At 44.9% G+C, this 14983-nt stretch overlaps 1 protein-coding gene across 2 annotated transcripts in view; it reads left to right on the top strand.

Annotated features, from left to right (window-relative positions):
• Positions 1 to 14983, top strand: part of LOC148532284 (40-kDa huntingtin-associated protein-like) — a 50449-nt gene that overhangs the window by 33679 nt on the left and 1787 nt on the right. For both annotated transcript variants that reach the window (XM_088468125.1, XM_088468124.1), the window contains 2 exons: positions 11368 to 11414; positions 12591 to 12646. In XM_088468125.1, the coding sequence (XP_088324251.1) occupies positions 11368 to 11414; positions 12591 to 12646 (103 nt within the window). The remainder of the gene's footprint in view (positions 1 to 11367; positions 11415 to 12590; positions 12647 to 14983) is intronic.

Raw genomic sequence — 14983 nt, 5'->3', positions numbered from 1 at the left:
TGTATTAATGCCATACTTACTACAAGTCTTCAATAAACTATTTATTTCGAAGAAGTGGTACCGATTACTCAATTGAGGGAACTTGCGCCAGAGAACATTGGCCCTCATTCAGAGCCGTACGCTCTGAGCAGAGCGCACGCTCTGAATGAGGGCCGGGCTCCATTTTCATGGAGCGTCCTCCTGGACGCTCGTATAGCTGTGGGTCACCACCCACAGGCTATACGAGCGTGCTTTTTGATGGCTGCGATGGTCGAGACCATCGCGACCATCGAAATTGCGAGCCGGAGCCTGCGGTTGAGGTTTTCAACCGCAAGCTCCGGAGTGATTTTGGCTCTATCAGAGCCAAAATCACTCCCACTGACATCACTAGTGATGTCAGTGGGCCGGCTTCTGACGGGAGGCGTTCCCGTGGGAACGCCCCCGTCAGGGAGGCACGCCCCCGGCACGCCCACCAAAGGGGGCGTGCTGTCAATCAACATTGACAGCACGCCCCCTTTGATCGGACACAACGAGCGAAGGACTTTCCTTCGCTCGTCGCGTCTGGCGCATGCGCACGACGGAGCTCCCTCCGTCGTGCGCATGCTCAGTGCATAACATCGACCCACTTGCGAGCGGACAGCCGCTCGCGAGTGGGTCTGAATCAGGCCCATTGTTTCCATGTGCTTAAAGCATGATATAAAGTGTCCCTAAACCCCAGAGTACTTTATCTCTTTGTTTCGATATCACTGTTTTGACTCTCAAGGGTGCACCTCTGCAAACTTATATCCTACCACCCAGAACAATTTACTTACTGTGGATTAAATCTATGTCAACCCATTGTAGCACTGACCAGTAATTCTTAGTGCTCAGAATGTTCCTTTCCCTTTGTCACCTATATATTATGTGCATAAAACATTCAAACATTGGGCCTGATTCAGTAAGGATCGCTGTAGTGATCGCAATAGCGATTACGCAATCGCAATGCCATACGCAGCCTAACATAAGGACGTCCATTTTACCTCCATACACATCCGTAATACTTAGCAAGACTGCAAAACCATTGGTGGTAACATCGAGCACAATCGCAACCTCATGCACCCTTGCACAAGGTCTGATCTTACTTAGGAATTGCTAACTTCATTGCACGCAGTGAAAGCTCAAGCTGCGTATGGCATCGCAGTGGCTAATTTATGCACGCCCCTCTAATGGTGTTGAAACGCAGTGGCACGCCTGCATTTCCACAACCATTCCCCCGTCACCACCCCCAAGTGGTACTTCCTGTCAATCACTCTGCAATCGATCAGCGGAGTCCCGATCGTAGTGGAGTCTTTGCACACTGCGATGCATACGCATAACGCAGCAATCGTCTGATTGCCTGCATAATCTCAGTTGCGATCCTTGCTGAATCAGGACCATTGTTCAAAGGCTGCACACAGGCAGTGGTGCTGAGAAGGGGGGGACAGGTATTACTTACCATGGCCGATTGGAGGGGCCCTAGGCTCTGTGACCACCCCCACCTGAAAAAGTTTCCTCTTTGCCCACTACAGCTGCGTCTGCTTCTGGATAGCAGTGAGAGAGAGGAGACTGCTGCTGCTTACAGAAGCAGTCTCCTCTCTTTCACTGCCAAATGTGCTGCTGTGGCTTTTGGGGAGAGGGTGTGGTCACGCTTCCCAGATTTGGCCACACCTCCTCCCCAGTACAGGAGGCATGTTTATTGATGCAAGGACAGAAAAGAACACACTGTTTAAGGGGTTGTCCCCCTTTTTCTGGTGGGGTCCCAATTTTTTTTACAAAAGAATTACTACCTTGTACCAGTGTGTAACCTTTGACCAGATAATGACGCACACATTCAGTTTTTCTGTGGGAAGAAACTATCATTGGCTAGCACTAGCTACACACAGAGTTCATTTTGAGGTTGCTTTCTCTCTCTTGATTTACCAAGATTTGTGTAACACTACCAACTAGTGATTGATATAGTCACTTTGTTTTTTTTTTTTATTCCCCACAGTGAGCATCATGTCATATCCACCAATGATCACCATATTATTGAGTATATGCCATACCTATCAGTAATGATAATATTGTGCCCATATTTAGCATATGATATTCAGCAATGACCAACATTTTGCACCCAAGCAACAACCTGACAGTTGATTCCTAGTGTTGGCCTCTCTGTAGATCTTCAGCAATGACATGCATATTGCACTCTTGCATATCCGAATGATTGCTACATATATTTCCCATAAATACAATGACCAGCATATATTGCTTACCAAGGACCTACGTATGATTAGTATGTAGCACCCTCATGTCCTGTACGGTAAATTGCTCCTCACCCTGCTACTTAATGCTGTGTATTGCAAAGAATACTTAGGTGCTTGATGAATGAACTAAAGCCCCCCTGATATGCTACAGCTGATTGGGGTAGTCAATCCCAAAGTGCAAAAAAATCTAGTATAAAGAGCAGCTGGTACAGTATATCAGGGAGTATATACAATAACAAGGTTCGTCTTGATAAAAGTATTTTTATTTTGTATTGTTGAAATATTAAAAGGTTTTCAAATACATTAACCCCTAATTGCAGTGAAGGAATAGTATATACAATATACAATAAACAATGTCAATTGAATAAAATTAGCTTATATTCCTGGAACCCGCATGAGCAATGTCTCTTAAATAATAACCAATTTGGTTAGGATATACAGTAAGTTAGTATACTTGCCAGTCTTGTAAGGAAAAATAGAGGAACAAATTTCCTGAGTTGCAGATATTAAGCGCTGACAGTCAATTGTTGACTGTGATGAGATAGAGCAGTTTGAATAACGGTGTCGCTATGAAAGGCTCTACCTGTTTGTAGGGAGCCTGGACCTCCGTGTGATGGCTGTGGTAAGAGGCAATGTTCCATGGTAAAGGCTTAAACCTCCATTTCGGGGCCGATCTGAATGTTGTCAGGGAGAATATTACGTTGGATGGTATTCACCTTGGATCGGGAACCAAGCACGTGGGATGGTGCAGGTTGGTATCAATGTTGCATACCTGTCAGCTCAACATGAAATACGGAGCCGAATGAGAGCCTGTGCGGCTGGGCTGGCAGAGAGCTCTGGTATGTAAAGCAGCAGGGAGCAGACCACAACGGGTGCTGTGTCTATTGGCAATAGGTCTGTGTATCCTTGTGCGGCATCAGGTAGCTGTGGCAGTCGGGGTTAGGTTTAACAGGAAGTTCACCTACGCGTTTCAACGCTACTCTGGCGTCTTTGTCAAGGTGTGAGTGTCAGCTATCTCATGCTCTATTTAAACAGCCAGACAAACTGATTTAGCATGATTGATTAATATAGTTGAATTGATTAATATAAACTCCTGTTAAAAGCGAACCTTGTCAGTTGTATATCTGAACCTCAATTAAAATTAACATAGTTCATGAATTGCATATTGTTATTTATTCATATTTAGACTTAGACAACAGTTATATAGTGGACCTCTTGTATAAACACACGTAATCTCATATAACATTGTAACATTATAGCATTGTTTTAAAGAGATCCCACATTTATTCATATGCTTCTTACATACTAAATTAAATGCGTAAGGATGGTGAGAGTTTCAATAGTATTTGAAACAATTAGGTATTTCTCTATTAATCTAATACACATAAATATTACATAGAAGGCACAAAATGTATTATAAGAAGTTATATAGTGTGTTCTTCAATTTATGTAATGACTATAATTTATATAATGACTGAGACACACAGGTAGAGCCTTTCATAGCGACACCGTGATTCAAACTGCTCTATCCCATCACAGGCAACAATTGGCTGTCAGCGCTTAATATCTGCAACTCAGGAAATTTGTTCCTCTATTTTTCCTTACAAGACTGGCAAGTTTACTAACTTACTGTATATCCTAACCAAATTGGTTATTATTTAAGAGACATTGCTCATGTGGGTTCCAGGAATATATGCTAATGCTAATTTTATTCAATTGACATTGTTTATTGTATATTGTATATACTATTCCTTCACTGCAATTAGGGGTTAATGTATTTGAAAACCTTTTAATATTTCAACAATACAAAATAAATACTTTATCAAGACGAACCTTGTTATTGTATATACTCCTTGATATACTGTACCAGCTGCTCTTTATACTTAATGCCGTGTGTCCTGCAAACTCACATTATGTAAATGAAATCGGTATGTAATGCCGGCTGTCGGGATGCCTCCTGTCAAAATACAGACAGCGGCATCCCAATGGTTGGTATCCCGACAGGGATAGGGTAAGTATACCTAACCTCCCCCCTTCCCCCCCCTAACCCTAACTCTCCCTTCTTGTAGCCTAACCCTAACCTTCCGCACCCTAACCCTCCCCGTTAGTGCCTGTACCTAACTCTAACCCCCCCCTCCAGTGGTGCCTAACCCTCCCCCTTAGGGGTGCCTAGCCCTAACCTCCCCCCCCAAACCTAACACTAACCCCGCTATTCTACCTAAACCTAACTCTCCCACCCGCGGCTAACAGCTAAGGGCGCCCCGGACTTACCTTGTTAGGGCTGGCGTTCTTCTGGATTCCAGCGTCGGGATTAAGATCGGCGTCGGTATTTCGACACCTATCTTAAGTCCCTTGTCGGGCTTCCCCCGTCGGGATTTAGACCGACGGCCGCAATAACTACATCCCATGTAAATGATGTCAGACTCCTGAAGACCATGCAGCTAATTCACCAGCCTATGAGTGTCACCCTGCTCCTTACTGCTGTGTGTCCTGCAAGCTCACATTATGTTTAATTATTGCAGACTCCTATAGATCTTGCAGCAACCACACCAGCCAGTGGGTCTCATGTCTGCAGTCTTTAGATATGCAGATAATCATTCTGGGGATTTTGGTGTGCTGGAAGAATGGTGACACAGTTATGATTAGACGGGTGTTTTACATTGGCAGGTGTAGTTACAACATAGGTAATTTTTCCCTTTGTCACATTCACTAAGAATTAACTTAACTGTTTGTAGATGCAATAATTCCTCAGTACACATTTTATTACTGATAGTCATTCATTGGCTGCAGTACTGCAGTCCACTGACTTTGTGAAGGTACTGATAGAAAGTATACTTTTGTCATTTACTTTGATCCCCCAAACAGTAATTGTGCTCTTAATTTATTTAACAGTTAGAACTCTTGAAAATATTTATTTTAAAGACTCATCATGCTGCTCCCCACAGATCCTCTAACTTGCTAAATAGCGAGTCCTCGTTTCCCATTGTTAAGGGCCTTAGTTCATGTTTTTTTTTCTGGGTGTCTCAGTCTGCGGTTGACAGGAAAGCCGTGGGAGGAATTACTTGTTTCAGATTAGTATGAGTTGTGCTGCTTACAGTACTTGTTTGGCTGGTATTTTTCCCATAATTATGGGTTAAAAACCACTGGAGTTTTGTGTCATTACTAAGGTATGTGATGACCAAAATTAAAATCACAGTTCAAATTTGCTTTTTCACATTGATATGTTTAAACACCTTTGGACAAAGCAAAAGTAAATGATAATAAACATGTATGTAAAATATTGGCAGGTCAATAAAAAAATATGTTCTATATATGTAAAGTAAAAGATATGTAATAACTTGCAACAAAATTGTAAAAAGAACTCCAGTTTTTTTTTTATAAAAGAGGTGTGGCTTAGGTGCTAATATAGCAACATATTTATAAACAAAGTTCCAAGCTAAAGTGACTGATAAGGAAGTAACTGTAACAGATGTAGCATCTTTCTATTCTGTAATGGATGAAAAATGTTGAATTTTAAAGCAGTTGTGTTGAGTTCAAAGTAACATATTAATTATTTATAAGAGTTGAAGGACAGCTTCATAAAATTGTTGAAAATGTAAGCAATATTTTAAAATCTTTGTCCTCTTAAACTACATTTGTATACATGTCCCTATGAGGGCAATTCAATAATCTGCGATGGCTCCAAAGTGCCTTCAGAATGGTAACAACACTGATTCCTCTTTCATCCTATCTGGAGAACACTGACACTGGGTTATAAGAGAGAGACAGAGGAGTAGACAGGTAGGAGTAGTAGCTGACTACATAACCAGGACTATCATCACTGGACTCCCTGTTTGGTCGCTAAAAAAACCTTATGCCTCACTTGCTACTATTTGTGCTGGCTCTGTACTTTACATTTAATGCATACTGTATCTGTGTTAATGTCAGATTACCCTCTTATAATGTCTCTTTAACTTTGCCCTGTTTCCTAGTCTTACATCATCTAGCTACTACCACTGTCTACTTTATTATTAAATTTCTCCTCCATCAAATCCCCACTATTAATATACTCAATAATAAACTTTTGTTGTGCTGACACCTTTTCCTACACTGTACTTTTACTTGTATTTCTGGAAATCTGCACGTTCCCTTACATTCTTTCTTCATTCCTACTTCCAACTTTTCCTTCCCCTATTTACCTCAACCTTACCATGACCATGATTTCTTTAACTCCCCCCTTCACTCAGTGTCTACCTAATCTTTTGTTCTGCCCCCTGCTTCCACCTTTATCTTGTCCCCATGGTCTCCTCTACTTCCTCTCCCCTCCTCTGTATGTCTTCCTCCGCCTCTTCTCCCATTGCTCCATTTTCTTATACTCCACTGGAGTTCTACTACCCCACTTCTAATCTCTCTTCCCACCCTCCTCTCCCTCTCACTTCACCCCACCTCCATCCTCATTTCATTAATCCCCCTCCCTGCCCACCTCCTACAGGTTCCCCTCCTTGCACTAGAGCCTGCACGATCACTACACTCTATTCATCTCCATGTCACCTCCACGCTACAGCAACCCTGATAATCTCATTCACATCTCTCCCACAAACTCTGTCCCTCTATCCTGTGTCCTCTGGAATGCCAGATCAGTCTGTAATAAACTGGTCCACACCCATGACCTTTTCATCTCCAATTCCCTGAATCTCCTAGCCATTACTGAAACCTGGATTTCACCCTCTGACACCACTTCTCCTGCAGCTCTCACCTCTGGTGGTCTCACCTCCCACACCCCCTGGCCTGGGGGTCGCCATGGTGGTGGTGTTGGGGTGCTTCTATCCCTATTTACTCCTACCAACTCATACCCTCAGAACCATCCCTTACTTTGAAGTTCATGCTGTACGCCTCTTCCAACCAATACACCTCTGAGTAGGTGTCATTTACCGTCCCCCTGGCCCTCACTCCAAGTTCCTTGACAACTTTGCTTCCTGACTCCCTCACTTTCTCTCACCTTTTCTTTATTATCCTAGTTAACATGAATATTCCAATTGATATTCCCACAGAATCCTCTGCCTGCAAACTCCTCAACCTCACGTCTTCATTTGGCCTCTCCCAATGGACCTCCTCACTCTCCCATGTGAGTGGGCATTCGCTTGATCTGGTCTTCACTCACCGTTGTGATATTTCTGATTACTCCAATTCCCTCTCCCTGACCATCACCTTCTCTCTTTTAACCTATTCCTCTCTCCTTCCCCTTCTCTACCCCCTAAAGCCACCATCACTAAGCATTAACATTGAGGCTATCGACACCTTTCCTATTCTTCCCTGCTTGACTCATTTCTCTCCCCTATCCTCTCTTTGCCCTGAACAAGCCACTTCCCTGTATAATGCCTCCCTTACTTCTGCTGTTGACTCTATTGCTCCGGCGATCACTACTCACCCTCGCAGATCCACACCTCAACCCTGGCATTAAAAATCTACCAGATACCTGCAAAATTGTTGACAAACTGATGAGCGACAGTGGAGTAGATCACGCTCTAAGGCAGATTTTCTCCATTTCAAATTTATGCTCTCATCCTACAGTGCTGCCCTTTCCCAACATATTTCAAGAACCTCATCTCCTCCCAGTCTTCAAATCCCCAGCGTCTCTTCACCACCTTCAACTCCCTCCTCTGCCCACCCCCTTCTCTTCTCCCCTCCTCGCTCTTTGCCCTTGACTTTGCTACCTAATTTACATCTAAAATTGATTCCATATATCAGGACATCATATCCAACCCGTCCCCCAGCTCTCTACCTCCTCCTTTCCCGGATCACCCATTCCCATCCATTTTACCGACTCTGACATCCTTCTCCCCTGTATCTGGAGAGGAAGTCATGGCCCTCATCCGGTCCTCCCCTCCCCATCCACCTCCCCCCTTGACCCTATTCCCACCCACCTCCTTTGCTACCTCTCTCCTTCTGCCTGCTCCCATCTTGCCCACCTCCTTAATCTCTTTCTCTCATGACTGTCCCTTCTGCATTCAAGCATTGCCTAGTCTCTCCCATTCTTAAAAAAAACCTTCCCTTGATCCTAACATTCTCTCTAACTACCGACCCATCTCTCTCCTCCCTTTTGCTTCCAAACTCCTTCAGCGTATTGTTTATAACCACCTTTATTTCCTCCCACTCCCTCTTTGACCCATTTCAGTCTGGCTTCCGTTCTCTCCACTCCACTGAAACTGCCCTCACGAAAGTCCTCCTTACCGCCAAAACCAAGGGCCACTACTCTCTGTTCATTCTCCTTGACCTCTCTGCTGCTTTTGACATTGTGGACCACCCTGTCCTGCTGCAAATCCTTCAGTCCCTTGGTCTACATGACACTGCCCTCTCTTGGCTGTCTTCCTACCTCTCTGACCAATCATTCTGTTTCCTCTCATGACTCTTCTTCCCCCCCCACAGCCTCTTACAGTAGGTGTTCCCCAAGGTTCTGTTCTTGGACCACCCCTATTCTCCATCTATATGTCCTCTCTAGGTGAACTCATCAGCTCTTTTGACCTCCATTATCATCTCTATGCTGATGATAATGAAACCTACTGTACCTTTCCTCCCTTGATCTCTTCCGCTCTCTACTGACTCGTATCTCCAACTGTCTCTCTGCTATCTCTTCCTGGATGTCCCAGCGATTTCTTAAACTTAACATGTCTAAGACTGAGCTGATTGTCTTCCCACCCTCCCACATAACCTCACTTCTCACTATTTATCAATCGATGGCACAACTATCTCATCTAGCCCCATAGTGCGCTGTCTTGGTTTTATCCTGGACTCATCCCTCTCCTTCAAACCACATATCCAGAACCTCTCGCAGTCCTGACGTTTCCATCTCAAAAATATTTCCAAGATCAGACCCTATCTCACCCAGCATGCTACTAAAAACCCTGATACACCCACTGGTCATCTCCAGATTTGACAACTGTAATCCCCTCCTATCTGGCCTCCCCAAATCCCATCTCTCTCCTCTCCAGTCTGTCCTCAATGCTGCTGCTTGGCTCATCTATCTCTCCAAACGCTCTACATCTGCCTCCCCTCTCCTACAAGCCCTCCACTGGCTCCTCTTCAGAACCCAATACAAGGTTCTCACAATTGCTTACAAAGCCCTCACCCAATCTTCTCCCATTTATATCTCTGATCTCATCTCCATTCACTCTCCATTCCGCCCTCTTTGTGCAACTATTGCACACTGCCTTTCATGCCGACTAATTACTTCCTCCAACTCCCGCATCCAAGATTTTGCCCGTGCTGCTCCCCACCTTTGGAACTCTCTCCCTCTCCCCATCAGACTCTCCACCTCTCTACAATCATTCAAATGGGCTCTCAAGACCCACTAATTCATTAAAGCCTTCCAGCTCTCCTAACTTGCTACTACTTGTTCCTTCCTCCCTGTTTGCTCCATCTGTGTCGCATCTGTTTGTCTGCTCCTCCCTTTTAGAATGTACAGTAAGCTCTTACGAGCAGGGCCCTCTACCCTCTTGTGCTTCTCCCTATTTTTACCTACTTCTTACTTCCCACTAGGGCACCCTATGCTGCATATGCTCTGCTGCTTATGTGTGTGTTATGGTCACTAATGTACTGTAAGTCACTGGTCACCTGTTTGTTCATGCTTTGTGAGGCGCTGCGGAACACTTGTGGCGCCATATAAATAAATAATAATAATAATAGACCTTATTAATAATAATGACCCTCTCCTTTCCCTAGCTCCTCTCCTTTTTTTTAAGTGCCTGTTGGAGAGGCATGAAGATATGCTAGGGCTTATTTATTTCTAGCGTTTTTTTTCCCACCTTCATATTAGGTGCCTAAATCTCCTTACAAGATCAGGCTAAGGAGGAGCAGGGCATTGGGACAGCACCGGTAGCCGGTGTCTGTCTCCCCCTGCCGCATGCTGCTCCATGCACTGGGTCATGAGACACCCATGGGTGTTCTGGGACCCTACGTTACTAATGCAAGTCCCCCCCACATGGCGACACTTCCCAGATGCACCGGCTTAGACTACACGGCCGCCACAGCTTACTGAGGTAATGCTGGCTGACTGAGTGGCAAGATTGACATAACACAGGGTCCAGTGCGGTTTAAGTGAGCTCCGGTACATCTAAGGGGGTGCAAGGAGGCACGGTGGAGCCAGTGCTTACCTGTTTGTTTGGGTGCCGTCTGGTAATTACGGCAGCCATCTTGCACACACTCCCAGAAGACAGAGAAAGGTCCTTTCAGGTCAGGCCCCTTCCGGCTGTTTCCCAGGACTGCTTGAAAAGAAAGACAGCTGCTCCCATGCTGCATGTGAGGAGCTCGGAGGCTGGGAAGTGTGGTATTGTACAGACTGAAAATCATTGTACTTGTTTTATGCTTGTGTATTTATCAGAGGTAGTTAGAGTTATTTTATTTTTTTGTTTGTGTTTGTTTCTTTTTCTTTCTTTTGTTTGTGGCTTGACTGATATATGGCATGTTCAGGCAAGCTAGTTAGTGTTTAAAAAAAAAAAAGTGGCGATACAGGCCTTGTGTCCTTGTCTCTGTGAGTGTTGCAACTAGTGGTGACGATAGAAACATATAATTTGACGGCAGATAAGAACCACTTGGCCCATCTAGTCTGCCCCTTTAAAGGTATGTCTGCAAAGGGAGATAGACCTCCCTAATCTAAGCAGGGAGCTGCACATCTCCTAAATTATAAATGTTTTAATTATTTTGCCAAACTTCTTAAAGTAAGTAAGGTCTGGTTTCGGCTTTGTCCATACTCTTTCAGAGCTAAGAGAAGGGGAGGGTATATAAGGGAGGGGGAGTTTCATCTTATTGACCTTTTAGTGCCTACTCCTCGGCCTCTCCATCATAACCCAGCGTCAGTGTCCCCCAAATGGACTCAGAGGAATTGATTTTACAGTGAGTAGAAGAAAATCCCCTTTTTGCCTTGCACACTATAGAGGTGCGCAGGAAAATGAGCAATATTTGGCTCTGGTAGTATAATGCACGGTGATTTGGGCAGCTGAACATCGTGGTGGCAGATTTCCTGAGAATTTAATCTGCCTCTAGGTTAGTGTCTAGGTGAAAAGAAACCGGATTAGTTGTCGCTTACTGCACATTTTATGACTATGGTATTTCTACCCACTAATTTTGGTTTCTCTTTCTATTTTTACAGTGAATTATTTGACTGAAGAGGTATTTTTACTGTTGCAGTCTGTTGTGGTAAGTATCAGTATTTACCTATAAGACTTGCTTGGTACATTGTGATATGCTTACTTAAATAAGATGTTTTGTGTCAGAGATCTACATAAACTTTCGGCATAACTTCACATTTTATTTTTGGATTGTGCAGTTTTTAAGAGTAACTGTAACCACTATTTTGTTTATACAACCAGATAGGGTGTTCTTTTTTACTCATCTGCAATTGGTTGCCCTATTAGCAGAGATGTGCTTCTCTAGCTGAACAAGCAGAGAGTGATTAACAAACTTGCACTCCAATTGTTGAATATATGTCCCGAAATTCATGCTTGTCATCTGGGCATTACTGGACAAAACAGGCAGGGCTGTAACTAGGGGTGTGCAGAGCTCTGTGGGCGACACCACCACTCACCTATGGCCCCTGCATCTGGCTAGCAGGGTGCCTGGAAAGACATGCTACAGCAGTGTTGGCTAACCTTGACACTCCAGCTGTTATGGAACTACATAACCCAGCATGCACTGCTACAGTTTTGCTATTAGGGCATGCTAAAACTGTGGCAGGGCATGCTGGGATATATAGTTCCACAACAGCTGGAGTGTCAAGGTTAGCCAACACTGTGCTACAGCCAGGATCTCTGCAGCAGTGCTGCCTGGAGCATCCTTAGGACGCTTCAGACGCAAACACCGCTGCCTTACAGGCCCCCCGGAGCATCCTGAGTATCCTCCTTGCATTGCTGGCGATTGTAGCCCCGACCCCTCCGTATGACGTCATGCAGAGAGGGCATGGCCTGCACGGGGCGCTGGGACCCCTAGTTCCAGCACTGAACACAGATGTGTCCTTGCTCATCTAGCCTCAATACACCATGCAACGCGATATGCCTGTTGTGAGTGAGCCACAAGGTCCCGTGCTAGCATTGGGCGTATTTTTTTGCTGAAAATGTGTCTAAAGGGGCCTATAAACGGTGCGATTTGCAAACGATCCGATGTCGTATGCAATCGCCCTTGAGCTCTCTCTGGCAACGTCTCGCGACACCTGACTAGATTGAGGCTAGATTTATGAAGACACCTCTGTATTTGGATAAAATGCAATTGTTTGAAATGTGCTGTCTAATGTAATAGTGGAGGGTTCTGTGTAGAGGTTGAAATTTCTTGTGTGCACATATGAGAATTATTTTCTTTTATGAGTGTTATGTTTTTCAGATGGCATGCCAGGAAAATGATGTAGAGTCTCTAAAAATTTTGCAAGTTGAACTCTGGTGAGTGCTTTCTATAGTAAAAACCACAAGTAAATCCTTGCACTTTAATTTTGGCAAGAGGTGGACTACACCGCGACTCAACCTAAATGACACATGTGGCAAGATTGGATGAGAGCCAGCCTTCATTAAACACAGGCTTATGGTCTATGGGCCTTATTCAGAGGCGCTAGCAAAAAGCGCTCGCTCTGAATCAGGGCGGGCGCTGTTTTTTTTTAGGAGCGGCCTCTTGGCCGCTCGCATAGCTGTGGGTGACCACCCACAGCTATAGCGAACGGCCATGATGATGGTCACGATGGTCAAGACCATCGCGACCATCGGGCTTGCGATGAGACCCTTGTGGTAGGGTCTCGTTCATTGCAAGCCCCAGAGAGCTTTCGGCTCTAACATGATGTCAGTGGGGCCGCCCCCAAACAGCAAGCGTTCCCTCGTTTGGGCAGCCACCCCCCGGTCCGTCCACCAAACGGGGCGAGCTGTCACTCAACATCAACAGCTCGCCCCCTTTGGTGCGAGACCCGGAGCGACGGCTTGCACGTCGCTAGCCGGGTCTCGCCTATGCGCACGAAGGATCCGGCTCCGTTGTGCACATGCGCTGTGGGCCACCATCGACCCGGTTGCGAGCGCTTGCGACCGGGTCTGAATCAGGCCCTATATGAAGTTATGGAGCTGTACTGGACATGTGCAAACATGCTAATAATGGACATCATCTGAGCACATTTACACATTCACAATAACAATTCAAGCAATTTAAATTGGATCATTATCAGACAATGTCGTTGTTTTAGAGGCAGAAATGCAGCATTTAGAAGTGCATTGCCTGATATTGCTGCTTGGTCAGTGTCTGTTATTATATATTGCCAATAACATAAACCATTTAAAATTCAGGTCAATTATTTTTGCAATCTTAGTAGTAATAACTGTAAAGAGTTATTTGGTTCAGGGACTAATGTAATTTAAAGCAACAATTAAATTGACTGTTTTTTTCTTTGTAAATCCACTGTACGCAGGGTGCCACAGCTGTTATTTAATATACATATAGCACTTCTACTCTTTCCAGACAGGGTTAATCCTTGTCTTAATCTTTGATTAATCCTTAAAGGAATCCTGAAATACCATGCAGACCAATATTATAGTTATGCAATTCTCAGTCTCACCCACACTGCTCTGCAATTATTTGTTTTTATTTACCCTGTGTTGCATTCCCTATATTACTGGTTTTCCCTAATATCATTACTAATCTAAAGGTAGATACACACCTGACAGATATATCAGCAGATGATGGTCGTTCATACACACTGAACAGCGATCATCTGCTTGTGCCCTCATGTCCCGGCGGGTCGGGGCGTGTCCTGCCCCCCGTCTCGCGGCTGCCGCTGTGTGTGTACGGGCGGTTTGCGGACCACCCGTACACACCTGTTGATGGACAGATATGTCTGCAGATATATCTGTCCATCGGCTGTGCAGCACAGCAAATGTGATATATCGGTGAACGACGACATATCGCGGGTACACACTGCCCGACGGGCAGCAGATATATTGGCCGATCAATTGATTGGCCAATGTATCTGTCAGTGTGTACCCAGCATAAGTGACAAGACCAATTTTCTTGATGAAACACTATTGGAGAACAACTCAGAGACACTGTTCATTAAGTTATACTAAGCATATTCTTACCTTCTTTACTCAAATGGAAGCCTGGTAGATCAGCTTGTAACTAGCGTTTATTTACAGAGTTCCAGCATTTTCTGCAGTCCTATAAAATAGTGGAGATAGACATTTTGTGGCCCAAACTGATGTCCATTAGAATGTGGCCTATAATTTATTTAGTAACTAGTCAATCGCGGAGACATTTTGTAAATAATTACAACATGGCTGCCTCCACTTACTTTCCTTCTCTCCTGGAATTTCTGTGAGACTCCTAAATTTGGGGTAGTTCCCCAGGTTCTAGGAGAATAGGCAACCTTCACAAGAGAAGGGAACGTAAGAATGTGATTCACTGTGAATCGCTTTATTGTGGCCCTGCCCACAACACAATACGTAATGCTGTGAATTGCCACTCCCACTTGGACCATACTTACCGACATTTGGGCAGCCCCCTCCGAGAGGGCTGCCAGGTCGGTGCAGCAGGGAGGGTTGGGGAGGTTTAGGCAGGCGGAGCAGGGGGGTGCCGCCGCGATTGCTTCATCGTGGCCCGCCCCCCTGCTTTAAAATGCTGATATTACAAGCATTATAAAGCAGGGGGCGGCGCTACGATGACACAATTCAGCGCAAATCACATCATCGCACCCCCGGACCGCCCACTTTTGTGGCAATCGTGAAGGGGGACGCGGGGGGTGGCCT

The sequence above is a fragment of the Taudactylus pleione genome, unplaced genomic scaffold (genome assembly GCF_031769625.1).
Source record: "Taudactylus pleione unplaced genomic scaffold, aTauple2 ptg000080l, whole genome shotgun sequence".
In the NCBI taxonomy this organism is placed as follows: Eukaryota; Metazoa; Chordata; class Amphibia; order Anura; family Myobatrachidae; genus Taudactylus; species Taudactylus pleione.
Note: the sequence above shows the minus strand (reverse complement) of the source record. Positions and strands in the feature narration are given on the sequence as shown.